We start from the raw sequence: 27880 nt of genomic DNA, 5'->3' as shown, positions 1-27880 counted from the left end.
CGCCGCCCACGTGGGGGCGTTTCCCGGGTTCCTGCGCGCTGCAAGGTAGCGGCCGTTAGAGCCGCGCGCACGGCGAGGTGGCGGCCGTTGGATGCTGCGAGCCGGCAGCCGGGGCGGCGCTCGCCCGCCGCCATGCCCGGCCTCGCTCCCGCCGTGGGGCAGCTTGAAACCCTTTACTGCGCCCTCCTCCGCGGGGCGCTGCCTCCCCTACGCGGCTGGGCCGCGCCCGGCGGTGCCTGCTCGGCCCCTGGAGCCGCCTTGCCAGGCTGGCGGTGCTTCGGTTCACTGAGGCTGAGCCGGCACGTTGGCCTCGGTGCCAAAGGGCTGGCCACGGGCCGGGGCTGTGCCTGGAGGGGGTGCTGGGCATAGGCCTGAGGGGCCGAGCTCCAGACAACTGGGGGCGTTCAGCCTTTTGGGGAGTGGGGGTTACAGGCAGTGTCCCCAGCTTTTCCAGGTGCATGGGGACAGTGCCTAGCTGAGGCAGTTAGCATGCTTTGGCTTGTGTTTCTTACTATACACCAACTGTTTGGTCTTTAAGGTTCCTTCATACTCCCAAACTTCTGATGAGGACCTTATTTTCTTAAGAAGTGTTTGTTTGCATATGGATTAACCTGATCCCTGTTTCAGTGTCTGTATATTTTTGCCTGTTTTCTGAGAAAACAATGTACCTTTTTTCTTACAAATTCCTCAGCACAGAACAATGGATGATGAGCAGAAAAACTATGTCTCTGCAGAAATATCTGATATGTTGGAATCAGTTTCTTTTCTGGACTTAGGGGGTAAACCCCCACCAATGGAGTCAACAGTATTGCCTAATACAGAGGAGCAGGAGGTGTGGATGGGTTTTGGAATATGTCTTCTAATTATGCCTTTTTTTTTTAAGCTTTGATTCTGGAAAATACTTCAGTAGAACATATCTTTTCCCTTGCCTTGAAGAAATGTTTGATTTTTCTGCTTACTTCTCATTATTTACAAATAGATCATGTCCAGTAGCAAATGGTTAATACTATTGTCCTAGGCTTTTGAGAAGGAAGTAAAGAATTTCAGTACTTGCACTTTGGATGTATTGGAACCCTGTTGTTCTGGTTAGCAAGCTAAAAAGGTTATAGGTCCTGTTGAAAGCCTCTTAGATGCTTGGAAATAAAAATCTGTAATACTGCATACATGTTTCTGAAGACAAAATAACCATTTCTGATTAAAATCTAATCACTTTTTTAGAATAGTAGGTTTCCTGACTGAGTTCACTCAAGTGACTTATTTTGTATGTTTAGTGGAGTGCTGGGTCACGGCAGGGCTCTGGAAAAGTCTGGTAAATCTGTCTGCTAAGTGAACAAGTTGCCAAAGTAGAGACATCTAAGCTCTGAGAAAGGAAGGAACGTTGGGATAGCTGTAAAAATCTCCCACTGTTATCAGTGCACCTAGATGGGGAGACCTTCACGCGATAGGAACAGGATGGGAAAGCCTATCTTATTAACCAGGAACCTTTTTGTGATTGTTCCTGTGAGGAATATGAGGGGTTAGTGACTGGATGGTAAAAATGAAGTAACCTGAAGGTAAAAAGGTGTTGATCTATTAACTGAACACGGTCCATACAAAATGGAAGTACAGAACTGCAGAGCAGTGATTAGAAAATACAGCTTGAATTCAGTGCACACGGTGACCAGAAGGTGGAAGCAGTGCAGTTTAATCCTCCAATAACATGCTCTTTTTAAATTATAGTGTGGCCTGGTCATGCAAAAGAACACTAACGGGTGGGAGGCGAAGGGGAGCTTGAATGAAAAACAGATTACTTTAGGACACCAGGCGGTCAAGAGACAAATGACAACTTAGGGTATGAAGTTTACAAGGAAGGAGAAATGGAGGCAGTAAGATGGGAAATACTGTATCACAGAGATGTATGCTTGATAAATGATTTTGGGGGTGTTCAATTTTTAAAAGTGACAATTATAATACTTTTTTCTTTATGAATAGGCGTATCAACCTTTGAAAGTCTTCCTGAGAGTGAGGCCCTTTTCTGTAGCAGAGCTTGAAAACCATGAATCTCAGGTTAGTTGTAGAGTCAAGACAAGTTATTCTTCTCCCCTGAAGAACTACTTGTATTGTAAGGTGGGATTTCCTTTTATAAAAGCCATGTTTACTACTTCCAAATAGAATTAGTGGAGGCCTGGTTAAATGTGACTTTTTTTTTTTTTAATCAAAGCTTTTAGTAATTTGCTTGGTACACACATACTCGCTCACACTCCCCCTACCTGTAATTCTGCAAAACTTCATTGGTACTTTATTTAAAAATTGGTGCCACTCTTGGCTCTGTGCAGTGCTCAAGTAACAAAGGGGTATCATGCAAGAGATCATTCACTTCGAGGAGTAATTCAGGTTTTTGACCCTTGAGTTCCTTTGGAATGTCTGAATGGGTAAATGCCTCATTCTGTCAATTTGTTCTATAACCTCTGTGGTTTCTTCTGTCACTTTTAGATAGATGCTTCAATGTTTTGTGCATACATGCATGCATGTGCACACACGAATACTCCAGGTTTTTTTTCCCATTGTGAACACTGATGAGAAGAACTCGTTTGGCTTTCCTTGGAGTACAAGTCCACTGCAGCGTATCCTCTGTCTGTCAGCCCTGATCATTGATAGACTTCTTGTTGCTGATCCATTTGAAGAAGGATTTAATATTGGTTCTGATCCTTTAGCTGATTTGCTTCTTGAGGTTTGCTTGTTGTGTGGGGGGGATTTTTTGTTTTTTGTTTTTGTCCCCCCCCCCCATGTGTAGTCATCATCTTGCATTTAATCTGCCAAAGTTGGAACCTTTTTGAAGTTTTTTATTTTCTTCACTTGGATGCTTTTTCCAGAATCTTTCTTGCTTAAGAAAACCTGTGATTTAAAACCTGTGATTTCTACAGGTTGCCTCTTTCTCATTCCTTTCTGGAATGGGAAACTTCTGAATACCTTACTATTAATGAAACTACTTGTATGTTCTTAAAAGCAGGGGGTGTAAATATTGCAATTTGTACTAAGTTTCTTAAAACTCTTGCCTTCATGTAGTTCTTCATAAAATAGTTGATCTTTCAACACATTAGCTATGTACATTGATTTTTGCACTGTATGAAGGCTTTCCTTCTCAGCCTCCAAAAACTCTGAAACAGTCTACAAGGTAATTCTTCAACATCTTGTATGTTTTCCATTACTGATGATCTTAACTGTCACCTGAGTGCATGAGGAAGGTGCTTGGTAACAAACAAAAACCTTCTCATCTCTGTAATGGAGAGTTCAACTTAATTCTTCTGTTCTTTCTTCTCCCTGCCATACCTAATTTTCAGAAACCATCTTTCCTCCAAATATGTAACACATTAAAAATATATATATTAATTTTAGTTGTAGGTTGATGCTTTAAATGGAGACACTTAACAAGTTAACTCATCTGTTGTTGCTTACAGAGGCAGTGACTTAAGCAAGCAAGGCATAAGTGCCCAAGATGAAATTCTGTAGGCTTTATACAACTGCCAGTTGTATCCAGAGAGTATAGGGGTTAGAGCATGGTACAGGCGGAGCAAGTGTTTGGCCTGAGTTTAGTACCCACTCTTATAGCTTCTAAACCAGTTAAGCTGACTTGTTAAATGAGTCTGCTGGGAAAAGTGGTATTTGATATGTACATGCTACACACAGATTATTAGTATTACCAGCTCTGGCTAGTCTCTAAAACATCAGATTTAGTAGCAATTGATAATCCTTGTGCTGATGCTTCAAAAAGCTTTAAAGCTGTTTCGATAGTTCAGATTTTATTTCTGGTAGCCTCCTGTGGTATACGTTCTGCATTTGTCTAGTTAAGTGAATACTAGTAATTGTATCTAACATTTACGTAGTTAAGAAATAGCAATCAAGTTAGACTTGAAACTAATTCAGGTCTCTTCATTACTGATGACACCATCTATCTGTCAAAGATAATGCTTCAAGTCTGTTTTATTTTGTTTATGCTGTTCATAGCTTGTTTTTCACTGAAAGTGATTCAAATGGAAAACTAATAGATTTCTATATAGCTTTGTTTACAGTTATATATAGGGTACTGTAAGCCAGAATCATAATATACTAGTGTTCAGAAAGTGTGAAAAAAGTGGCCGTAAGGAATCCTAGAAAAATGTTAAACCTTTTACAAAACTTCAGACAATTGCCTTAACTTTGTTTGCCTTCTTTTATGTGAAACGGGTATCTCTGTAGTTGTTGGGTGCCTCGAGAGAGATAATATATGAATTTTGCAACTGTTCATAGCTTCAGTAAATGGATGAAAACACTAATTATTTTTTTCTAAGATAACTTTCTTCCTAAATAATGTAGTGTGATGTTTTGTTTTACTTTGTCTTGTTTTTTTAAGGGTTGTGTAACTATTGAAGATTCCCAGACAGTAACTCTTCATGCACCCAAAGAGTCTTCTGCAGTGAAAAACAGTGAAAGAGGGATTGGCCATTCTCTACATAGATTCACATTTTCTCAGGCAAACCTTTTTCATATTTTTACTTATGACTTTTTTTTCCACTGTAACACTAAAAATGGAAGTCTTTTACTATATCATACAAATATGATCTTTCATCTTTGAATTATGCCTGATACTTCTTGCCTTAAAAAAAAAAAAAAAAAAAAAAGGCAGACTGCTTATTATTTACTTTTAGGTTGTTAAGGAAGCTGCATTACAATGGAGATGCCAGTTAGATGAGACAGGGAAGCTTCTTTGAGAGTTCTGTTTTCTTTGGTTAGATGCCACAGAAGTTTCTTGTAGGCGCAGACTCACTGTGGTTCTGCTGTTTCTGCATGACCTCATCTGGGAAGTGTTACAGGAACTCAGGTGTTTAAAGGGATTTCTGTAAGCATGTGTTTAGTGATGTAGTCCTTTATTGAAGGAACAGCAGCCTAAATGCTTGCACCTTCTACATTGGAAGTAAGTTTTTCTTGGTTAAAGAAAAAATCTATTACCTATTGCAAGAACTTCTGTTCTTCCAGTATCAAAAGATAAACTGTTCCATGCTTAGTGAGTCATTGAGACCATTGTAACTGCTGATCTTCTCTTCAACTGTGGATGATTCTTATAGAGTTAAGAGCATAGCTCTTGAAAATATCCACTAAAAGGAATGTGTTCAATAACATTCTGAGCAGTTTATCTTAGGAACAGGAAGATATTCAAGAATAAGTGCAAGCCTGAGTGCATCTTAGAATTAAGCAGGCATGCTATGATAACCCAAAAGAAAACTCTCAATTAGAAGGGGTTCAGGTGAGACAGAAAACTAAGCTGGTATCTCCTGCTCAGCTTGCTCTGAAAAACTGGTCAGTATTATTCAGTGTTTAATATTATGATATATTAAACTTCACAGACACACACATATATATCCATTTTTTTCTTCTCTCTACTCTTTCCCTTTCTCCCTCAAGGTTTTTGGACCAGAAACTACTCAAAGCGAATTTTTTGAAGGCTCAATGAGAGAAATAGTAAGAGCATATGTTAATGGAGTAAATGGACTAGTGTTTACTTATGGAGTTACAAATGCAGGCAAGACATTCACTATCCAAGGTATAAAATGTTTGCCAAAAAGCATATATAACAACCAAGTCAAAATCCATTGAGAAGTTTGTGTCAATGTCTAAATTTTATGTTTTTATTATTTTTAAGGGTCTTCAAAAGATTTTGGTATTTTGCCTCGCTCCCTTGATGTCATTTTTAACCACATAAGGGGAAGACAGTACCTGAAGATGAATTTTAAACCATATTTGAGCAATGATGTTAAGAAACTAGAAGATGCACAAGTTAAACAAGAAGAAGCCATAAAAACTGCTATTCTTGCCTCACTAAAAGAGGTCAGTTACCAAATACTACTACTTACTGAATGAAGCTTCTTAAAAACTTCAACTCTAGCAGTTAGGCTAGTTTTAATAAAATCTCTGTTTAACTGTTAAAGTCCTTAAGTTTATCTTAATCTACAGTATGGATACTTTGTGAACCTTGAAAAATAAGGCAACTTGCCACTTTTAGAGCTTGGGGTAGACTGGAAGAACTTTCTGCAGCCATCAGCACATAATTCAAAATAAAAAATACTGCAAAAGCCAAAGCCTGAATTTCCATAGGGGAGCAGTTCTGACACTGGGTTGACACTAGCCCTTGAAGAGACTGAGAGTGCTGACCTATCTAAAAGGCTGATTCTTGTTGTTGCCAAGTGAATCTTCTTTTGGATCAGTTCCTTAGACTGGATCTCTAGGTAGTTGCTCAAATTCTAGTACTGGTTCAGTGGAGATGAGATGAGATAGTGACAGCTTTTTAGCAGAGATAACAAAGAAGGCAGAAGAGTCCCTTCTGGTGGAAGACAGTCTTAAGTCAGATTAAAAAGTTTGTGAACCTGTAACTTATGTAGCTTCATACAGAATTTTTTTTCTGATGCAGCAAGCAAATTGAGATGTCACCTAATTAATTTCCTGAAAGGACTGCAGCCTGCTTTAGGGGATTGTATATATCTTAATTTGTAACTCTAGTCTCTGGAGACTGTAGGTAGAATAAAAGAATCTTTCCTATGGCAGCCTTCTGTTCTCGATATATCTAGCCAGTTTTGTCAGTCGCAGTGTAAGAAACAAGCTCTATTGAATGGGTGACTCTTCTATACTTCTAAGTCCAATTGCAAATTGTCACAAGGTGTCTACCTTTTTCCTTGTAGTCTGAATGTCTTTAGTCTGGTAAGTCAGAAGTGTGGGCTCATGGATTTAATCTAAAAATTCAGTAGGTTCAGCTCATTATCTTTTCAAAGCAAGCCTGAATGATTTTGGGAAGTATAGAATTAGTGATTGATTGACTTTTCTTTTTTGTGGTCTTTAATAACAGTATTGTTCTTAAAGCATTCTAGTTAGCTCTCAAAGAATGTTCTTCTAGAATCAAAATCATATGTGAGGTTCCACTCTAAATTCTATTGCTTAATTTAAACTCTGTGAACTGAACTTCATTTATTCTGAATCTAGTTAACATTTTTGAGGAAAGACCTCAGATGAAAAATGTAAAACATGCTAAAGATCACATACTTCTTTTGTGAGTGTCTTAAGCTCACATGCACTCTGCATGTGTATAAGGATGGGGATCCTAAAGAAAAAATGAGTTAAGAGAAGTAGTGGGTAAATATTTTTAGGATCTTTAGGAAACCTACAAGCTTGTAGGAAAGAGCAAGTAGCAACTCAAGGTATAGAACAGGAGGTCAAACATCTTATTTTGAATGGAATTCCATTTCACAAACACTTCTCTCCATTAAATCACTGGCTTGATTAATAGTTCAGTTACTGAATGTTATAGTAAGTGGTCTAGATGCTGATGCAGTGCGATGAAAAGCAACCAAGTCTCCACCATAAGGAAGGAAAACTAAAATGCATATAGGAAATAATGCGTGACAAACTTGCCTGTTTTGCCTATGCTGATGCTAACAGGTCTGTGCTGTGATGCTTCGTGTTAATAACTCAGCCATCCCCAGTACTGAAGCCATGCTTCTTGATAGCTTGTGAATAGCATCACTGTTCTGATGCTCACTTAAGCTTGTAATTTGAGAGCGGATAAGGCTTGGTGGGGTTGTTTTTGGTTTACATGGATTTCTGTAGGCCTTTTTCCCAGGCTCAATTTACATGTTGTGCAGAATGAATCCACTGTTCCTTTTATTCTCTCAGCATAAATTGTTCTGAATTACTGCAATACCCTTGTATTAATATTCTACTGTTCATGTTCACTCTAAGGTACTGCTGCAAAAACTCATCATGCCTGCTTCACATTCTCTTCCCTTTCACTAATTCTTCTTACTGGATTAAATATTTTTTTACACTGGATTAAAAGCTGCTTTACTTGCACTGCAATTCCCACCTGTCCTTTCTTATTCCCTGTCAGTTGTCAGCTTCTGCTTCTGGCAAATGATGTCAGTTTTTGTTCCCACTTGTTTTTAGACAGTCGTCTTAGTGGTCTTTTCTATATTAAGTCTCATGATTTGAAGAATAGTAGTACAGTGACATAGCTAATTCACTCAGTTTTGTTGAAGTCTCTTTACAAAAACTTAATCTTTATCATGCACACAAGTATTGTGGTATTGTTTTTATACTCCATCTTTGACATACATGTGCCATACATGTGAGTCCCATATCCTGCTTTATAATCCTGCTGTGTGCTTTACAAACAGAATGAATAGGGTCCCTGCTAGTGGTGTCACTTGTAAGTACTCTAGCAACATAAATAATTGAATATATTGCCAGTGTCTGTCTTGGCAAAATGGACATTTCTAAAACAAATGGCAATGAAATCTCATGAGATTTACATCTAAAATGCAACAGCAGACCTCTTTTCTGTTTATAAAAACTCCATTTTGGAGATAACAAGTGAGTAACATAGGCTTGCTATGAATTGTCTAGTGCTGCCTATCACTGCATTCTAACAGGTAGAGCATTATGTCTGAGACTTACTACTTTCTGAACATCTGCTCCCCTGTTCTACTGTGGGGTGACCCTCTCTCAGGATTGCTTTTTGGAAATCAAGGTGAATGTCCCAATGAAAGTATATACTGGTGTATAAAATAAGGGGGAGGGGGAGAGGGGAAGGTAGTAGTTGAAGATGCAGGAATCTCTAGCTGGAGGTTTTTAAATAATTTTGTTGATGTAATGAAGTTCAGTGAAGGTGTGTACTCAGACTGTGCTGTTATCCATACAGGACTTCTTATGGCCTTTTAATTGAGTCATAGGTTATTGGTTTATCAGATCTTTTTAAGTACTTTATAAAGCTATCATTTCCTTTTGAGGTCTTAAAATAAGTTTGACTCACCCTGACAAGCCTGGAACAAGCCTGTGATTTTATCAAAAAGTGATTTGTCCCAGGCAAGCAAATAAGAAATCTCTGCTGCTTTAGTCTCTCCTTCAGTGTTGTGCCCCCCCCCGCCGCGCTCACACTGCCATCTCCCTCTGGAAGATTCTTATTTCTCCAGCTTGTCTGGTTTGTTGAAATACTGCTCAGATTTATGTAGCAGTTCATAAAGGCACTCTTGGCTGTTATGGTCAGATGGAGGATCTATTGCCGTGTTTCTTCCTGAGCTGTAAAGTAGGTCTCATGTTAGCAGCAATTAGCCTCCAAGACAGGCTGCTAGGAGTAGCAGGGGGCAAAAATTCTTGTGAGGAAAGAGCATTTGTGGATCTTGGGTTCAGTGTTAGAAACATTTCACTTGGAGCAGAAGTGAGGGTGGCTTAATATTTAATGTTGCTTAAATATTCACCTCTTAAATACTGGAATTACTGTTGTGTTTTATTTTTCTTCTGCTGTTTTCATAGTCTGTTCATCTGGATGCAACAGTCTCTTATTTTCTCAAGGATACAGAAAGCATCATGAATACTATTACAAATGTGTACGATTTGGAATCGGCTTCGTCTACCAACTCTGCTTTGAAAAGTCTGCCTTCTGATTCACTAGGTAAAATAAAGTGGAAAATTCCAATGCAAATATGAATAGAAATTCTGGAATTTAGGAATACAAGTGGGTAACTCCAGTAGTGGATTTAAAAATTGCTATACTATACACAAAGTACAAAATATATATTTTTAACCAAACTTAAAATGGTTAAACTCAGGAGAGAGTAAGAATGTAACAAATATTTTGATAGCCTTGCACCTTTTTGAGGGAAGAGGGAGACTTAGCTCTGCAAGGCTAATGGACAAACTGTGAAAGCTTGTGGTAAGAGGAGGGAATGGCTAAGAACTTCATCTTGTGCATATTCTGGTTATGGATGGCTGTTGAGAAATATAAACATTCTTGGGTAAACTTGGAAGTTATGCAGTACAGTGCATCTCGTTGTACAACACAGATACATACAAGCCTCCTCTTCTAAAAGGTTCTATGTACTACTTTAGTGCCAGAGTTTACTGAATAAACTAAGGTTTATCAATAAGGTGTTTGATCATTGAGCTCTTCTTCTCTTTTGGTTATCAGAAAAAAAATTTGTTCCACTTGACATAAATAGGACTAATATACACCAAAGAACACAAGCATCTGTGTGGATTTCCTTTTATGAAATTTATAATGAATATGTGTATGACCTATTAAATGTATTGTCTACATCAAAAAGTCAGAAACGCAGAGTCTTAAGAATTTGTGAGGATCAAGGAGGAAACTCTTATATTAAAGGTAATACTATTTTATGACTTGGGTGGTTTCATAGAATTTTCACTGGTGATCAGAAGTGTCTGTAAAAGGTCTCTTTTCACAGACTTAAAGTGGATTAACATTCAGAGCACTGAAGAAGCCTGCAAAATACTAAAAATAGGAAACAAGAACCGAAGCTTTGCGTGTACTAGAATGAATGAGCAATCAAGTAGGAGGTTTGTTCCTTTAATTATAAGCATACTCTGTCTCTTTTCTTGGGCGGGGGGGAAGGGAGAGAGGAAGAGAGGAGAAGATTTTAGAGCATCTCTGCAATGAGCAACTCTTCAATAATAGTTTAAGAATTTCCTTGATTATTCCAGTTTTGTTAAGGAACTTCCTTTCTGGAAGAAAACTAAGATGGGTGTGGAGACACCAGACAACTTTAATAGTAGCTGGACTTCGGTTGCCATTCATAGTTTTGTACAACTGAGAATGATCAAAACACATATCCATTTTGGAGTGCCGACGTGGCTACAGGTCTTGGCAAACACTAATGAAGCTGAGTGGGCATGGCTGTGCAAGGATGTAGAAAGAAAACCTGAATAATTCTTAATCACTTCTTTGGCAGTATAACTCTTAGAAATCTAAAGCCTGTCAGTAGGGATGTAGGAAGGTGCGAGTCTTGCAATACCTTTCAGTGCTGCTAAGTTATCTAGATCCTGATTGCTGTACTGTAGCTGACCTTCATTAGTATCTTAAGAGTGAAGGACTTGCCTTTAAGCACCTAACTCTTATTCAGCTCTGGGAGAATCTGATTTGATGCTATGGGAGGAAATAAACAGAGAAGGTAGTATACTTTCTGTTGAAAATGCCCTTTCATTACTCGTTTTTGTATCCTCTCATTAATTTGTCCTTTAATATGTGTGGAAAGGTCATGTTGTATATTTAGCTAATACAATCACACTGTTATTAAGGCTGCTTTTTCTCTAAAAAGCAGGAGTTACACCCTTCTGTATTAGCTATAGGCGGCTGCCATTAAATTTCATGTTATGTTTCCCCCTGAATTTCACTCAAGCTTAAAGTTTTGCCGAAAAGAATTCTGTGCTCTTCTGGTGGAGTTTCATGTCTAGAATATTCTACTTTTGCTCTGGAGAATACACTGACTTCCACTTAACTTGCTTCTAAATTGTGCTGTTTTTTATAAACTTCACTCAATTCAGTTTGGCTTAGTGCTGACAGGTAAAGCCCTGCTTTATACTGGAGTAGTTTGTCTTCTCCAGTATGTGCTTTATGATTTACTGGATAAACTGGGGACAGAGCACTTCTAGTTTTGGAATTTTCTCTTTGTTTTAATATAGCATATGTCCATTCTCTTGCCTTTGTAGCTTGATGATTAAAACAGAATAACTATGGCTTTAAAGTATTACAAATGCAACCTGAAAAACTGAAAAATATCAAAACTGAACATTTAACTGGGTGCAAGAACTAGGCAGAATTACAGCTTCTAGGCCTCATGTGATATCTTTTCCCTGCTCTTGTATAAAAAGAAACAAAGTTGCAAAATGATAACTCTTATTAGCTGCTAAATGAATGCGTTGCAAAGGTAACTAATGTAAATTAGTGAATTAATTGCTGTTATATTTTTCAGCAGTGAACTTTCTGTAGCCTACAAATTCTACTTTGCTTCAGTGACTGCTTAGTTTTCATAATTCTAGTCATTAACAAGGACTTCTTTCCATTCCAGTCACAGTATATTTTCAATCAGGCTACTGAAGCTAACTGATGAGCACCAGCCACGTGTTCTTGGGGTTTCAGAGTAAGTAAATGCTTCAGCTGATTAACAAAAGCTTAAATATTTTAGAAAAGTTGATAAGGCATAAGCATACCAAACTGGTGAACTTTCTTTTAGTAGACAATTCCTCTGAGAGCTGAGAAGGAAATCAGAAGTGCACTGGTTGCATAAAACTGCCTGTAAACCTGATAGAGACAGGAGTAGAAGTGTTTCCCTACTTTTTCTGTTCTGTTAAGGTTTGGCTGAAGGAACCTGTTAAAACTCTTGTCAGTAATGCATAATTTGGGCGAAATATAGGTATATCGTCTTAAATAATCAGGGGAGGATTTGGGATAAAGTAGTGCTATGTAATACCACACTATTCAGTTAAGTAGAAGCCAAATGGCTGTCTGATAGAAGCGGATCTCTAAAGTCAGAGTGCAGCAGCTAGTGCTGAAGATCCAGTGTGGATGCTCTGCCAGTGCTGAGAGTATCTTTGTACTTTGGGACCAGACTATAGTTAGCTTATGAGTTGAATGTTTGTGGCTGGAGCATGTTTAGTGTGCTCCTGGAACACAACTTCGTGTCTCTTAATCCAAAAAGAATACAGCTGATATGATCTTGCTTGGTGGTGCAATCTACAGCACGCTAAAAAGGGATCATCAAGAGATTTGCTTCAAAACTGCTCTTCTGACCTGAAATGCTAATGTAGGTGTACCCAATGAGAGCAGTGTTAAGTCCTTACTGCTCTCTGTTCCCTTCTGATTTAGAGGAAGTTACTTAATGTTTTGACCTGAAGCTGTTAGTCCTCGTTTTTTGTGTGGTTTTTTTTTTTTTTCCTTCTGACTAATCCTCCATTTTAGCTTGAAATGGAGTAATGAGTGCAGTCTTGAATCAGTGTTTTAGTTCAGTTGTAGTTCCTTTTGATTTGTCTCGTCTCTGCTAAGCAGAAATGGTAATAAATAAGCACCTCATTATGAGATAATGCCATTTAATGTCAGATGTTATGGTGATAAATACTCTAAGGAAAGATAACCTGAGGAAGTGACTGCTTCTATATTCTCTGCCATTCCCTGTCTAGTGTATTCCACTGGCAGAGCTTGCAGCAGCTGCTAATTGTAGGACAGAAAAATTGGATGTTGCTCAAGGAAGGAAAAGCCCTTCATCTTGTACTTAAAAGGATTGAGATCATAAGATCATATCCTTTCATACAGTTGAAAATGTGTTATTAATACATATTAATGCGTACTTATTTCAACTGTATGAAAGGATATGATCTTATGTACATGTTATTTATATAAATCAAATCTATGTATAAGTGAGTAATAGGTTACATAAGTTAACTAGCTTCCAAAACTTCCTGTTTTTCAAGAGCTTTGTTTATATTAAAGTGAAGAAGTCCCATGATTATTTGAGATAGTTTTCTCTGATCATACCTATAAAGCCATGAGTGGCAATTCAGTGGCCTGGATTTAATAGCACAAAATTGTTGCAGCCAAATAAAGAGCTATAAGGTGGTCATCTTAAAGGACTTCTCACCTTTTATTTGCAGTGTATTGAAGCATATCATCGACAATATCTTCTTGCATTCATTTCAGTGCTGAAACTAATGAAGGTGAAAGTCAAAGTGCTTTTGTAGTGTAGCACCACTGTACAAAACTGTTTTGGAAATTCCTTTTGTCTTGGAACTGGTAGCACTTGGGATTGCATTAGAAATTAGGGTCCTGAAGTGAATATTTGTCTAAGAATGCCTACAGAGTTTTAAATGAAGTCTATGAGCAGACTTCTTCAAATGCACTAAAACTGTCGTAGGGGCACCTGTTCAAGAATCTTTGTGTGGGAAAATAGTTTACTGCTGATATTTTAAATACTTTGCATAGTGCCTTCAGAACAAAACTTCAATGTTGAAGTTTAACTTCTTATGTGATCTAGGTAGGCCAAAATGAGTCACTCATTTATGCTTTAGACTTAAAGAAATATAAAGACATGTAGTTCTATTTTCATATTGTTTAGAAACAAGTTTGTATCTCTATTCTGGTTAATTCTTTCATGCAGACTGTCTTTCTGTGACTTGGCTGGATCAGAGAGGTGTAATAAAACACAAGCCTTTGGAGATAGACTAAAAGAAGCAGGGAATATTAACAATTCTCTTCATATCCTCGGAAAATGTATTGCAGCATTGAAGCAGAATCAAAATCCAAAGTAAGTGAAAAATCTTAAACAGCATGTTTAGCCTTTCAACCTAAAACTTGGCATCCAATTATGTTTCTGGATGAGATTCACAAGGTAAGAGGGCTGAAAATGCAAATCTGCAAAATCTTGTCAGCCTTTTTTGTTCCAGATGTCACTAGAATACCTGAAGTGAACATTCTTACTGTTGTTTGTGGAGAATGTGGAAAGGGAAATTGAAAACAAAACTAAAATCTTGTGTGCATATGAGCAATGTTCCCATTTTGTCATCTTCCCTTCCATCTCCAAATTACACAGGTGGACTCGTCAGACAATTGACAGAAGTGTCTTGTATTTGGCATTTGGGTTGTTCCAGTATCTGCTTTCTAACACTAAGGACTGTGGTGCAAAAATGTTTTACTCCTCTTGTTTTTAAATACTTTTTTGGAGAGCTTCAGAGATCCAGCAATGACCTTAGTCTTTGTAATAGTTTAGGCTCAGAAATGAGCATCCTACTGATAGACTAGATCTCCTTCCTCAAAGGCAAAGAGAACTAAGCCAAGTTATGGTATCACATAGGCCTTTCATAATTTCTTTTGTTGGAATTTTATTATTCTTTTCTCTGAGGATGAAGCCAAGCTATATTCCATTCAGAGAGAGCAAACTGACTCGTCTGTTTCAGCCATTCTTCTGTGGAAAAGGCAAAGCTTGTATGATTGTAAACATTAATCAGAGTGCTTCCACCTATGATGAAACACTGCATGTCATGAAATTTTCAGCTATAGCCAAACAGGTAAGAGGGAATCTACTTTCCCTGCTATTCTGCATTTTGTTACTATAGAACTGTGAAATGATCAGGTTATATGGACTTCAGGGTTATTAGGGCTTTTGATGTGTCATGCTAGTTTTTTCTGCATGTAGCTGCTTCTCTCTAAAAGGCTTTCAGTAGTCTTTCCCATCCTCAAACTTATTTGTGGTAACAAGATAAGATAGTAGCAGCTGTCTGTGGCTTGTTAAATTCTACACCACAAATGCTCCATGTAAAAAGTAGACTGGCACTTTCAGATATGACTGGTTATACCATACATTTCAGCAAATGCAAGATCTCAGTTCAAGCTTTTGATGACTTAAGTGGTGTACACTTAAATATCTGTTGTATGAGCTGAGTTGTTCAAAACTTCTTGGACAATAGTGCTACAAAGAGGTGGCCTTTTTTCTTATGTTTCAGTCTGTACAAGATCTCTTGTGCCCACATTGTTCTTATTTGGCTGAGTGCAAGTTATTCATACCAAACAAAAAAAGTTTTGTGTAAGTTAAGGCTTGAAGGTAGTGTATTCCTCTGCTTCAGAAGTCTCTTAAGCAAAAAAAGACTCTACTAAATCTAAATTATTCTGTGCTTCCTGCTAGCTCTGCTTACCAGTCTCTCTTTAAATTCAAGACTTGGGAGCGATGTCTGATCTTAACCTTTTTCAGTATCCCTGGAAGCTGCTGCTTGTAAGAGCTAACTTCGTGAGTGGGATGGGGGGCGGGGAGGGGGATTGGTGTGTTCCACAGCGCAAAAAAGTCCATTTCTAGTCTGGAATTGTAGATTAGCTCTTATGCTTTCTAAATCTGTAATGGTGTGTCTAATATGTCAGAGATTTTTTTCTTTTCTAACTGTCTTTAGCTGCAACTTCCATCATAAGAGCACACATTGAGGGCACAAGCTTCTCTGATTTGTCCTATGACAAACTTACAATCTTTACTTACTAGAGTGACTTGCTGGATCCTTGCCACAGTATTTTAGGAAGGAGCAAATGTCTTAAGGATTTACTTTCAGTTTTTCACTGACCTTTCAGGAAACTACACCAAAACCTGACATTATATTTAGGGAAGAGACCAACTTTCTAGGCAACCATATTGTCAGTGTACAGTCTTTCTAGTTACCATGCTGTTAGAGTACTGAAGCTTTCTATCGATACTGATAGACTTTTCTGCTAAATGCATATTAAGTTTTGTTAATGTTCTTGTAATCATTAAATGAAGTGTAAATACAACAGTACACTCGCACCACTTCTTCCTAGTATTCCTGTGTCTGTAGTATTGACAGCATTGATAAATCCATGTGGTCAGCTCTGGTTTGTTGTGTTTTTTATTTATTTTTTTTCAGGTAATCCAGGCGATCCTACCCAAAAGTTTTGGTTACTTTACCCCTAAGATAATTGGAAGTGATGGCAAACCTATCATACACTTCGATGTTAACACATCTGTAGACGATTTCCCTGATGGTACTGAAACCTCCATGGAAGAAGAAGTGGACATCACCATTCTGAGTCATGAGGTAGGTAGATATCTACCCAAAATTGTGCACAAGAAAGCCATTGGTATTAGCTCTAATATTAGAAACTTCTACTACAGTATAAGAGATGTGCTAGAAGCTCTCCCAAATGAGATCTGTAAACTTCTACTCATTGTTAGATAGACCCAGACTTAGAGGTCTAGCTCTGAAAGAGCAAATATAATTGTGGAGGGCCTTTCTCAGCTTGTAGTCACATCAAGTGCTAAAACCTGAATTTAACTGATTACTCAACAAGAAATGTAAGGAAGTAGTAAGTCTGTTTAAGTAGTAAGTCTTACCTAGTTGCCCACACTCTAGGAACCTCATGGACAAGTATTAAAGTAAGCTGTGGCATTTTAAAAACAAAGTTATACAATCTAATGGCAATCAACTGTAAAAATCAAGTAGACTTCATGCTAAATGGTTGTACAAATTAATATTTAAATGCCAAAATGTATCAAATTGGTAATACTTTTGATAGCAGAAACCATCAAGATGGAAAAAGACTGTCTTTGCGGTGGAAGAAACTAAAGCTTGACAATTCTTAACCTTTCACCCCCCATCTTGAAAATATGGGTTTGTAGAAATGGCCTCTGAATGCCTGTATTAATAGATCAGTCTTTCATTTGACATTCATATTGAGATGTCTTTCTGGCTTATTTTCTGAAGTGAAATACTTTAAATTCAGGATCTTTTGAAAACTACTGAGAACCTAAGGGAAAAACTAGTTGTGGAAAGGCAAAGTAAACTTCTTCTGGAGGTGAAGATACGTAGAGAGATGGCAGAAGCAATGTTCCGACAGCTGTTGGAAACAGAGGAAGCCTGGAGGTAAGTCAGATGGCAATCCTATACAAGACTGGAAAGATTCTACATATATACACACTTATATATGTATATGTATGACATGTGCACTCATGCTATTTAGGGAAGTTAGGGTTGGCCAGTTCTGAAGCTTCTGATGAGAACGAAAGGAACACTATTTTACAGATCAGCCTCTTCCTATGTACAATGAGAACAGTAATGCTACTTTGTATTGAACTTTATTCTCTCGTTAATTTGAAATTACTGGAGGTTCTCTTGACTCTTTCTTGTTATTAGTATCTAGCAGATGCAAAAGGCTATGGGTACCCCCTGAGGCTTGTAATTATTCTAAAACATGCACTTGGTCATGTGAATATATGTGCGTGTGTTTCAGGTAGGTTGAATTGCATATCTTCAAAGTATCCTGCTGGCTTCTTACTCCTAGATGACTTACAAATCTTTGTTATTTTATTGTAGAAATTGCTGTGGCTGTGTGCATTGATGTTACTAACTTAGGGATTTTTATCAAGTGTGTCCAGATTGCTCCAGCTGAATTTTTCTCTTCTTAAAATCAGTTTCCTGTTTGAATTGCTGAACAGAGATTGACCCAAAGTTAACTTGCCAACTGAACACACCATCATTTAACATTTGCCCTGAGTCTAAAATTGTTTGTGTGCCTTTGGCCAAGGGCACCTGAAATTACCACTGATGCTTCTTCTCTGTTGGGGTGATGTTCTGTGTTTATGCTGGGGAGACTTTATTAATCATAGCAGAATTAATGCATATGTTCTATAACTTGAAATAATGAGGCAAGGTGAATTTTGCATTTATTAAAACAAAACAAAAAAAACACAAAACAAAATAGGAGATATGCTTCAAATATTAGGTCAAATTAGGTGTAGTCATATCTACCATTACATGTGGGTAGTTTTTTTTTTTAAATAAAACTTCATCTGACAGATCTCCCAAGACATGATCCAAATCCTGTAGCTTAAAATAATATCATTCAGAGACTTTAACAGTCCTGATAACAGCAGAATCATCCAGGAGTGATATAGATGCAAGCCATTACATGCCATTGGTATGCCAACAAAATTTAAAGTATTTCAGGAGGCTTTGAGCGCCTCAACTGAAATTGAAGCAAGGACTGCACTTACACTCAGATTTCAGGGTGAGTTTTTTTAACTTAGTTCAAAAGTGAAAAATGACTTGAAGCTTAGTTGTAGCAGGAACTACTGGTTATAGTTCCTGGGGAGAGTTTCTGTGCTTGTGTGTGACAAAGGGCTTGTGGCTCTTCTGTAGGCAAATTAGTCAACAGAGGTACATAATGTGGTAACAGAGCATCTTAAGGCCTCTTAGGTGCCAGATTCCCACTTGCTTGGGTGCTTACATCACACTGAAATAAACTTGATATTGAGTATTTTTGCAGCTGTAATATAGAAATATTAGAATTCAGTGTCACTGAGAATTCATACACTTGATTTGTGAAGTGCTTGGATTATGTAGCATGTCAGGCCATGTAAGTACCAAAGACATTTTTACTTTAATCAAAGTTTGTCAGTACTATTACTTCAGCCTTGTTTAGAAGCTGAGTTTGTACTGAGATCTGTAGCTGCATTTGGTGGGTAAATTTGTATTGTCACACCAAAGAGAAGGGATCAGCATAACAAAAAGGAGACTGAGTTCAAGGATTAAATATGTATTCTTCTATATAAGTTGTCTTGATATATGCAAATAGAAGTTATGTCTCAGTGTGGTTCTGTAGGATCATTGAGAACAGAAAAGAGAAAGGGGAGAAAAGTAGCGCTTGGTATCTTAACTGCCAGTGATTAGATCTGGTAACTTTGATATTGCCAGGAGAATGCATGTTGTCAAACTTATCAGCTGGAATGCTAATATATTAAATAAAACTAACATGTCCTCCTCAGCAACCGCTTGGAAGATATGAAAGACAGTTTTGAAGAAAAACTGGAGAGCAAATTTGAAATGTATAAAGAGGCCATCAAGAAACATGCATATGTGTGTGCAATGGAACAAATTGAAGACCATTATGTTCCCATAGAAGAGTTTCTAGCTGAGCAAGGAAAAGTTGAGGTATGACTTGACTGCTGCTAAAAACTGTCCTAAGTATGTTAGCCTCTTAACTGTAAACAGTGCTTTTCCTTAACAGCATCATTCAGGAATCCTAAACATAACACTAAATGGTAAAAATAACTGTAGCAGCTCAGCCTAGCTATTTGGGTGTCTGTTGCTAAGCACAAGGCTAGAGACATGTTTTGTCTAAGATTGTGTAGCCTATACCTAAACTTCCTGATCTTTGAGGGCACAGTTCAATTAAATTGAAGTCATCTTCATTTCTATGATGCAATGATTGGAACACCTAGAGGGATAGTATATCCAGCAATCTAGCTGCATGGAGATTCTTGGAGGTGTAGGTATGAAGTAAAAAATTTAAGGGCTGGTGGGGAATTGAGTAGAGAAATAGCTATTGTAATTATAATGGGCCTCTGCTCTGAAGATCTAGAGGGAAGATTGAGGGGTAAGAAACTGATGCAAAATCAAATTTTATGCAGTTTAGACTCCTGAATGTATTCACACCTAGAACTACTCAGTAGTTGTGGTCAGTAAGTTGCTACTCCTTTTGCAGAGAATAAAGTGGTGTATGTACATCTCAAAACTGCATAAATATGCTACTTTAATGATAAGTACCCAAGTATGAAAAATACCCAACAGCACATCTGGAAACTACACACCTTTTTTTCTTTTAGAGGTTGTGTGGATAAAGTTAATGGGCACTTGGACAAAAACTAATACTAGATTATTACTGTCATTTACATGTGATGGAAAAGGTTTAAGCCAGAGTACTAAATGATACTTTGGTTTTACTAGTCACAAGCCAAAGCAGCATTCTCATTTTAAAACGTGTACCCTCACTTTTGCAGAATGAGAAAAATAAGTGTTGTAAATGCTTACTTAAGCTTTAACTTTGGGCTGTCAAACTTGTTTCTAGACTTAAAAACAACAGAAAAAAATTAGAACTCTTTAGAACTCTTTTCTGATGGTCTTTTTCTACACTACTGTAGTGGTATTCAGTTGTACAAGACTCTTATGAAATCCTTTGTGCTCTCTAGTTCACAGAATGTATCTTGCTGTATCAGAGCTCTCTTCTGAATAGTAGTTCTTGTGGTCAAGCCTCTTACCCTCAGCTGCTGCAGTTGCAAAAGGGCAGAGTAGCTTCAAAGGCCACTTAAGTCTTCCTGTTGCATATAGGTGGGAAGCAATGTCTACTGTAACTATTCCAGGATTGAGATGTGCTACAAAGAACTGAGGCAAGACTCGAATTATTTTCACAATGATCCATTAGCCTTTTGCATCTGCTTTAGGCCTTTGTGTAAGAGCTGCTGTAAGCAACTACTCTAAATAGCAATGTTCTGGGTTTCCATAGGATCTACTTCTGTGGGGTCTCTGTGACTTCTGAGAGACTCCCACCGTACACAAAGCTAACTTCTAACTTTCTACAGATTGCAGCTTAATGTACCTTGTCACATCAGTGGTGAGGAAACAGCCACCACTGAGTTTTGTACCTTTTTGCTCTGTAAAGATCTACATGAAGTTAAGTCCACAAGGAAAACACCGCTCCCAGACCATGTTAACTGGGACAATGTTATATTTCAAATTGGTGAGAATATGCTTCCTTCAGCAATAGCTTCAGGTGAGAATAGCTTCAGATGCACTTCAGGAAGTTGTTGATAACCTGCTTGGAAATCCTGAGCCTCTTTAGCCATGTGTAACTTTATCACAGACTTTGTCTAGCCTCTGGATGGGTGGATGACTCATCCAGGCAACAGATGAGACTTGTGGGTCTTAATCTATTCAGAGCTCTGTAAAGGGAGAATAGAATAATGTGTATAGTAGAGTTGCTTTCTCAGTGCTTTCTCCTGCCCAGGCACTGATCATGGGCGTCTAGCCCCACTGTTAGGCAGTGTCCTTTCAAGATGTGAGGGAAGTGGTTTTCTCTTGTAGATTATGATATGTACATACTTCTGCTTTTACAGCTCTCCGTTGAGGTGCTGACAAGCAATGCTGCATTGTGTAATGACCTTTGTTCTTCCTGTTCCTCCACACTTGTCTTTTATGGCAAGTATTATGTATTTTTGCACATACATTGCTGTACTATTCAGATGGTTGCATACCTAATTTTCCATCAAAACATTCACCAGATTAACCCCTAAGGAGGTCTCTTTAACAATTTTAATGATTCTTTAAATCATTCCTCTGTGACTTCTGTTGGGTGACTCTTCAGCAGTGGACCCTCTTCTCTTTACATAACAAGCAGAACAATAGCATTCTGGCCAACAAGTCTGGCCAAGATCTTGGCCTTTATGATTGGTCTTTAATAAATTACTCTTGAAAAGTAAGAGATCACTTGTAAGTCTTATCCTAATTTCTTTCTAAAACAATTCTGGATCTCATGCTTAGACAATTTTTTCCTAAGCCTTATTACATTGTAGGTAAATCAAGATTTCCCTTTCAATACAGGGATGGTGTTATTTCTTCATTTGGAGCATAATCTTTTGGATCTTAGCCCAGTCTAGCTATGACTTCTGCAAATTGGCTTAGAGGGCAATCAAAATGATTCAGACATCCATCCGAGAGCTAGCTGTGAGCCTTTGTATTACTTTCTGCTGAGGGTTTTTTCTTTTTTAGAAATAAACTGAGATAAGTTGGGTTGCTACCAGGAGGCAGACTTAGCACATCCTTTTTATTTGTTAGGTCAGGCTGGCAGATATTCTGCTTGGCCATCTCTTTTAAATGAGGCTCTTCCTTCATCCAGTTCAGAATGGAATTGGGCGGGGAGAAAGAGGGGGAAGAAAAATATTTGATTTCTAGTACAGGTAATTGATCTTGCCCACTTAGACTCAACTTTTATGGTCACTTGAATGCCAATTATACATCATTTGGTGTTTTGTTTAAAAAAAAAAAAGTTTTGATAGTACTTTCTCTAGTTACATAGCTGCCTCTTACTTAGCCTTGCAGCCAATTTAACAGAAGATTCAAATAGGAAGGTATTGGTAGCAAATCAGACAAGGAACTGATGAAGTGCTTAAGATGTAAAATTCTAAACTGAGGAAGGAGAGCACTTCATGAAATCTAAGTGGGCAGCTTCAGAGAACCAGGATTGGGTGTGTAACTCTTCTTGGTGGTGAGACTTGTTTGATCTCTCTCTCTCTGATATATCGCACTAGCAATCTGGTGGGTAATGAAGAGATTAACATTCAGCTCAATGAGATGTATTCTTTCTTTACCAAGCTAACTGGTAATGGTGTTTAATACAGATGCACTAAAGTTTCATTTCTGCGTTATGGCTGCTTTTAAAACAATTTGGAAATCTTCAGGCTGGAGGAATTAATTCCTGTGTTAAGATACTTCCTCTGAGAAGAAGACTTCATGATCTGAATGGCATTCTTTACTGTGATTTCTCAACCATAACCATCATAACTTCCACTTGAAATTTTTTAAAAACTGCGTATACATGTGGTATAGTTGAAGGATGTGCAGTCAAGTTAAGGAGACACACTTGAGACAAGTTCTACCATGTCCCCTTCTCTTTTCAGGAGAGAGAGAATAAAATAATGCAATTGGAAAAGCAACTTGATGAACAGTCAGGGAGACTGTTGGCTCTGGAAAGTCCAAGTTCAGATACACAGACTACAGAAAATGACATGGAACTGGGTAGGAATCTAATCTGGATATTCATACTTCATTAACTTTCAGTACTGTGTATAAACAAGATAACTTTTCTGTTGTCTATAGATCTTATAAACAAGAAGATGAAGAGAGCCAATGAAGGACTGCAGAAGCAATGCAAAGAGAAGGAAGAGGTAGCTTTTGCTTGGCACTTAATAAATCTGGGAATGGTGGTCCTAACCTCTTGAATGGCCAACACTTGAAGATCTGCACTGTAGACAAAAGCATGAAAATTCCTGCAATGGCATCAAGCTTACAAAAGAGCACTTGCTCAGCTGTAACCTCTTTTCCAAGAGATTGTCTGTGTTCTGCCTTTGCTCTAGTTTGTAAAGGCAGATGCTACTATAGCTAGTCACATGGTGAATATAGTGGGAGTTGGAAGAAGGGGAGAATCTGGCCTTTTTTTTGGAATGTGTTGTTGCTGTTATGGCCTCGGTGCTTTCCTTCCTGGAATGCTGCCTGCTTAGACAAAGGGGAACAGGATGGCAGTTAAAGAATCTGGTAACAATTTAGATCTGGATCCAAAATAGTGCCTTAAACCTGTCCTTGCTGTTAGTGCTGAACTCCATCCCCCTCCCGCCTTAAACTCCAGTAATAGATAATTTCTCCTTTTTAAAAAAAAGTCTGTGTTCTGCATGGCATGTAGAGGTAGAAATCATGGGCTTCAGAATGCTATGGAAAACAAAATATTAATCGCTTTTAGGTATGCATTTTTTTCCCCACACCTTGAACAAACTTAATGTTAGGCTGAAGTTAGTTTCCTGTGTTTAAAGAGGATGGGGAGGAGGCAAGAGACATGAGCCTTGCTCCTTTCACTTCCCAGAGTCATTCCTAATGAAAAATAGGAGTAGGGGTTGGAGAAGGAGTTCCAGCTGGTTCTAATAAAGCATGTAAATGGAAAGTGAGCTTAAATCCTCTTCTACTGAAAAAGTGTCCTCCAGAAATAACTTTTTTCCTTACCAAGTTTAATGTCTTGTTTTATGGCCCTGGCATTTGTTTGCCACTCCTGTTCTCCAGAGCTCTATGACAATTTCCAGTTCTCATGTCAATATCAAATTTTGATGCTAGAAAGCAAGTTTGGCTTTTATGCTTGATATGAGAGTTCAGTATTGATTGTTCTGTGTGGCTAGAAAATGTGAGAATGATGGGATTGATGTCTGGCAGTAACTGAATTTAGAGCAATTTAAAGCAGTTACTTCTGTCAGTGCCATCCTGCTGCTTTGCCTCACAATATCCGAGCATGTGTGATGAGTGATTTGCTACTTTTTTGTCCTTCCCTCCCACTCCCACCCATTAAATGCAGGCAGAGGTTTTCTTTAACTCTCTAGGTATTTCCCTCCAACTGTAAAGAAGTAAGTTAATGATCTAGCTGGTTCTGGATTTCTCTTCCCTCTTGAGTGAATCCAACAGTATTAAAAGCCATCTTGCCATCCAAAAAGTGAGGTCTTCTGTCATAATTATGCTTCAGTTCAGAGCATGAATAGTGTTAATGAGATGAGAACACCCTCTTAACTACCCTTACTGAAAAGGAGCAGACTGTTCCAGGAGTAGCTTAGCCTGTGTTGGCGTTCTTTGTGGTTGACGTACATCTGTGCAAACCCACTAGCTTCAGCACAGTGGCCCTTGAATGCTCCATGACGTTATTTTTGACCAGAAATGATGGGTTGGGGCACAGAGGTTTGAGAGAAGCAGATTTCATCTTGGATGCTTTGGTCTTCATTGGTTCTGTTCAATACTTAGAATCACTTAGAAATGCTTATAGTGTCTGTATGAGTTTTAATTACAAACAAAATTCATTATAAAGCATGCTGTCTTGAACTTCAATGTGTAGGGGTTTTATTTTCAGCTTATAAAATCTCTGAAGTTTAAAATACAGAAACTAAATGAAACCCTGCTGGAAGCTAATGAAGGCTACAGAAAAATGGCAGAAGAGAACAGTAGACTGAAGCACACAGTTATGCTTAAGGTTTGTCAGCTATTTAAAAGAAACTTTAATATGGCTTGTATCTATAGTTGTATCATGTTTCTGCACCCTTTTATATGTAAAAACACTGTTCAGTCTTATTCATTGCTTTTAACATGAGCATAATGTTTTTACTTGAGTTGTTTTTGTGCTTTTTTGTTTCATCCCTAACTTCTTAAACTGTGAGTCGGATTTAACAACCCTTGTGTTTCACTCCTTGACTTTATCTTGTAAGACAAGACAAGGCTCCTTTTTGATTTAAGGAATAGACTTGATGAATTAAGTAACTTTGTGCTGTAAACTCTTGCTGATCTAAAGATGCCACAATTTAGTCAAGCACAGAAATACTATTCAGAACTCTTCTAGAAATTTCCTCAAACCATGAAGTGCTCTGCTGAGGCCTAGCAAGCTGTTAATACACAAAAGTTAGCACAATAATACCTAAGATTCTTTGGCTTTAAAGCTCTGCTGGCATTCCTGCAGCAGTGGCCAAGCTGAATACAGGTAAATCACTTAATGCTGAAACAGAACTCTCCCCTTCAAAAGCAGGGGCTTCATAAAGGTGAGTGCATCTGACCTTGGGCATCAACTAAACTCGCAAATAGAAACTGAAATTTTTGAACTCCTGACATCTTGTAAGTATGCCTCATTTATAATCTGCAAATGAAACGAGGCAGGTATAAGACTGCAGAGTATTCTGAGTGTTAAATTACTTTCTGCATGCTTTAGTTCAAGTCTGAGACTGAAAATCATTCACCTTGAACTTCCTAAGTCTTAGAACCAATTAAAGAAAACGAAGGTTTTATTTTTTGCTAATCACAAGGTTTAGAGAGTCTCTTTAAGATTCTGCCCATTTGAAACATTTGTTCAGTCCTCGTTAGTAGAATTACAGCTATGATATGAGTTTTGATTTGACCAGTTTTGCTTTCAGTAATTAGTTTGCAGTTTAAGACAGGAAGGCTGCTTTTATTTAGTTCCTAGAATAACTGAAGTTCTTTGCATGGGATGGCTAAGCATTATAGTGTCAGCTGTTCCGGACAGACTTTGTCTCTAACTAGATCTGATGTCCCATTAGTTTGCTGTACTCTAAGTATTTCAGGGCACTGAAGAGCCATTTGGAATAGTAATAGCTGAGGTATTTACTGGAATAGTAAAATCTTCAGAAAACTGGCTTTATGAAATAACTTTCTGGTGTTCACATATGTAAAGCAGTCTTATCTTCATAGGATCAAGAAATGAGTAATCTTCAGATCTGGGCTAAACGTGTTCTTGAACTTGAAGAAACAGTGTCTTACCTGCAAAAAGAACTTGATGAACGCAAAAAGCATTTGTGTGTAGAAGATCCAAAACAACAAAAACCTAAGAAAGGTTTGTTAGCTAACCTGAAATCCACAGTAGCAGGCACTTCTGGTACACCTCTTGGTAAAGGCTGGGGGAAGTATGAAGACTCTTCAACCTCTTCAAGAAAGCAAATACCATTGGCTCATAAAGTAAAAGAATAATATTTGATTAAAGTGTGCAACTGCTGGGCCTCTTCATTCTTGAACTGTTGGTAGCTTTTTCTTATTCTGATAGAAAAATATTTAATACATAACTTTAAATCAAATCAGGGTAGAACTTACAGAACTCTACAAGTGTAGACCTAAACTTTGGTTTTTAACAATTGATATGGGGATATGATTTGTTTTTTAGTCTTGAGTAACTGCTATAATGGACTTCTGCATTGATAAATGTGCAATTGAGGTGAAGAGGGATGTTTCTCCCCTGCTGCTCTTGTTATCTTTCTGTATTAAATACTTCATTTCTGGGGATTCCTAGAATCAAATGGCTTGTAAGCTTTACCTCAGGCACTTCAAATAGGTTGTTTCTTTAGTAATAGTCTGACTTTGACTTGAAAACTGCCATCTTGGGATCAAACTGAGCAAATTCTTAAAAGTAAGAAAGATGTCAAAAGGAGGCAACATAAAGTTAGGTCTTGTGGCTCCTTGCTAATTTTTCAGCTAACTTTGTACAGGAACTTGTTTTAATATTGTTTGAAGTTTCACTAAGAATGTGCATGAAACTTTAAAAATCTATTTATAATAAAATTTTCAATTACTAGATTATGCTCTGTTTATTTGATAAAGGTGAGGAAAAATCAGTAAAAACTAAGATAAGGAAAGATCATTAACTTAAAGGCTAAATTGTCCTACAGTGAGTGATGTATGATCATTTTTAGTTCATAGAATCATAGCCCTGATTATTACTTAAATTTATGTGGTAATGTAATAGCAAGACATGATGATGATAAAGCATAAGGAAGAGGTTTCTTAAAACCATTTCAGTCAGGAGTAGTGAGGTGTGAGTGTGTGGGGGGATTGTCTGCTTGTGCTGCAAACACCAGGACTGTAAGAGTTGGAGAGGTGTGTCAGAGTGAGGCTGAGGCTGGCAGCAGGCTGGAGCAATGTGTTGCTGTAATGCCATTTCAGGTGGCGCAAGAGGCTGTGATGCTGAGCAAGAGCCTCACCCTTGCTCTGAAGACACTAGGTGGTGCAGCCTAGCTGGGTGGTGCTCAGACCAGCCCTCCTGGGAGGTGATTGCTCTTGACAGTTTGAACCAAGTTTCTTTTAATTTTGGATTGGTCTGTTCAGTGCAGTAATGTGTAATTGCTCTGCTGCATCTTTAACCAGTCTGAAGATGTAAGACCTGAGCCAGTGCTATTTGCATGTTTAAGCTATTTCTGTTAAATATAGGTTATCTGGCTCCAGTAGTTTAAAAGGCCTATAATCCTCCAGCATAGAATTCATGAAATATTAGTCTACTCCCACACAGACTATTCTAGCTATTACAAAATATTTTGATGTAGTGATACAATGCACTGAGCATTGATCCCTTGACTAAAAAAGTTATCATCAGATGCAAATTGCTGGAGGAATGGCAGTATTCAAACAGAACTAAGAAACATTTAATCAAAATGGGCTAGGAGTGGGCACTTACTGCAATAAGCCAAAA

The 27880-nt window shown here is 38.0% G+C and overlaps 1 protein-coding gene across 1 annotated transcript; it reads left to right on the top strand.

The window, feature by feature from the left end:
* The first annotated feature begins 700 nt into the window (after nucleotides 1–700).
* Nucleotides 701–26939, top strand: LOC106494406 (kinesin-like protein KIF20A). Its single transcript, XM_013954653.2, has 18 exons — nucleotides 701–832; nucleotides 1972–2046; nucleotides 4370–4489; nucleotides 5419–5557; nucleotides 5657–5841; nucleotides 9352–9451; nucleotides 9968–10162; nucleotides 10245–10356; nucleotides 11865–11936; nucleotides 13947–14093; nucleotides 14688–14853; nucleotides 16210–16380; nucleotides 17066–17205; nucleotides 19107–19272; nucleotides 22794–22911; nucleotides 22993–23060; nucleotides 24773–24892; nucleotides 26116–26939. Exons 1-18 carry the CDS (start codon nucleotides 701–703, stop codon nucleotides 26389–26391), a joined length of 2502 nt encoding a protein of 833 aa, XP_013810107.2. The 3' UTR covers nucleotides 26392–26939.
* Nucleotides 26940–27880: the final 941 nt, after the last annotated feature.

Source organism: Apteryx mantelli, chromosome 2, assembly GCF_036417845.1.
Source record: "Apteryx mantelli isolate bAptMan1 chromosome 2, bAptMan1.hap1, whole genome shotgun sequence".
Classification (NCBI taxonomy): Eukaryota; Metazoa; Chordata; class Aves; order Apterygiformes; family Apterygidae; genus Apteryx; species Apteryx mantelli.
The sequence above is the reverse complement of the archived record's forward strand: the minus strand, read 5'-3'. Positions and strand labels throughout refer to the sequence as shown.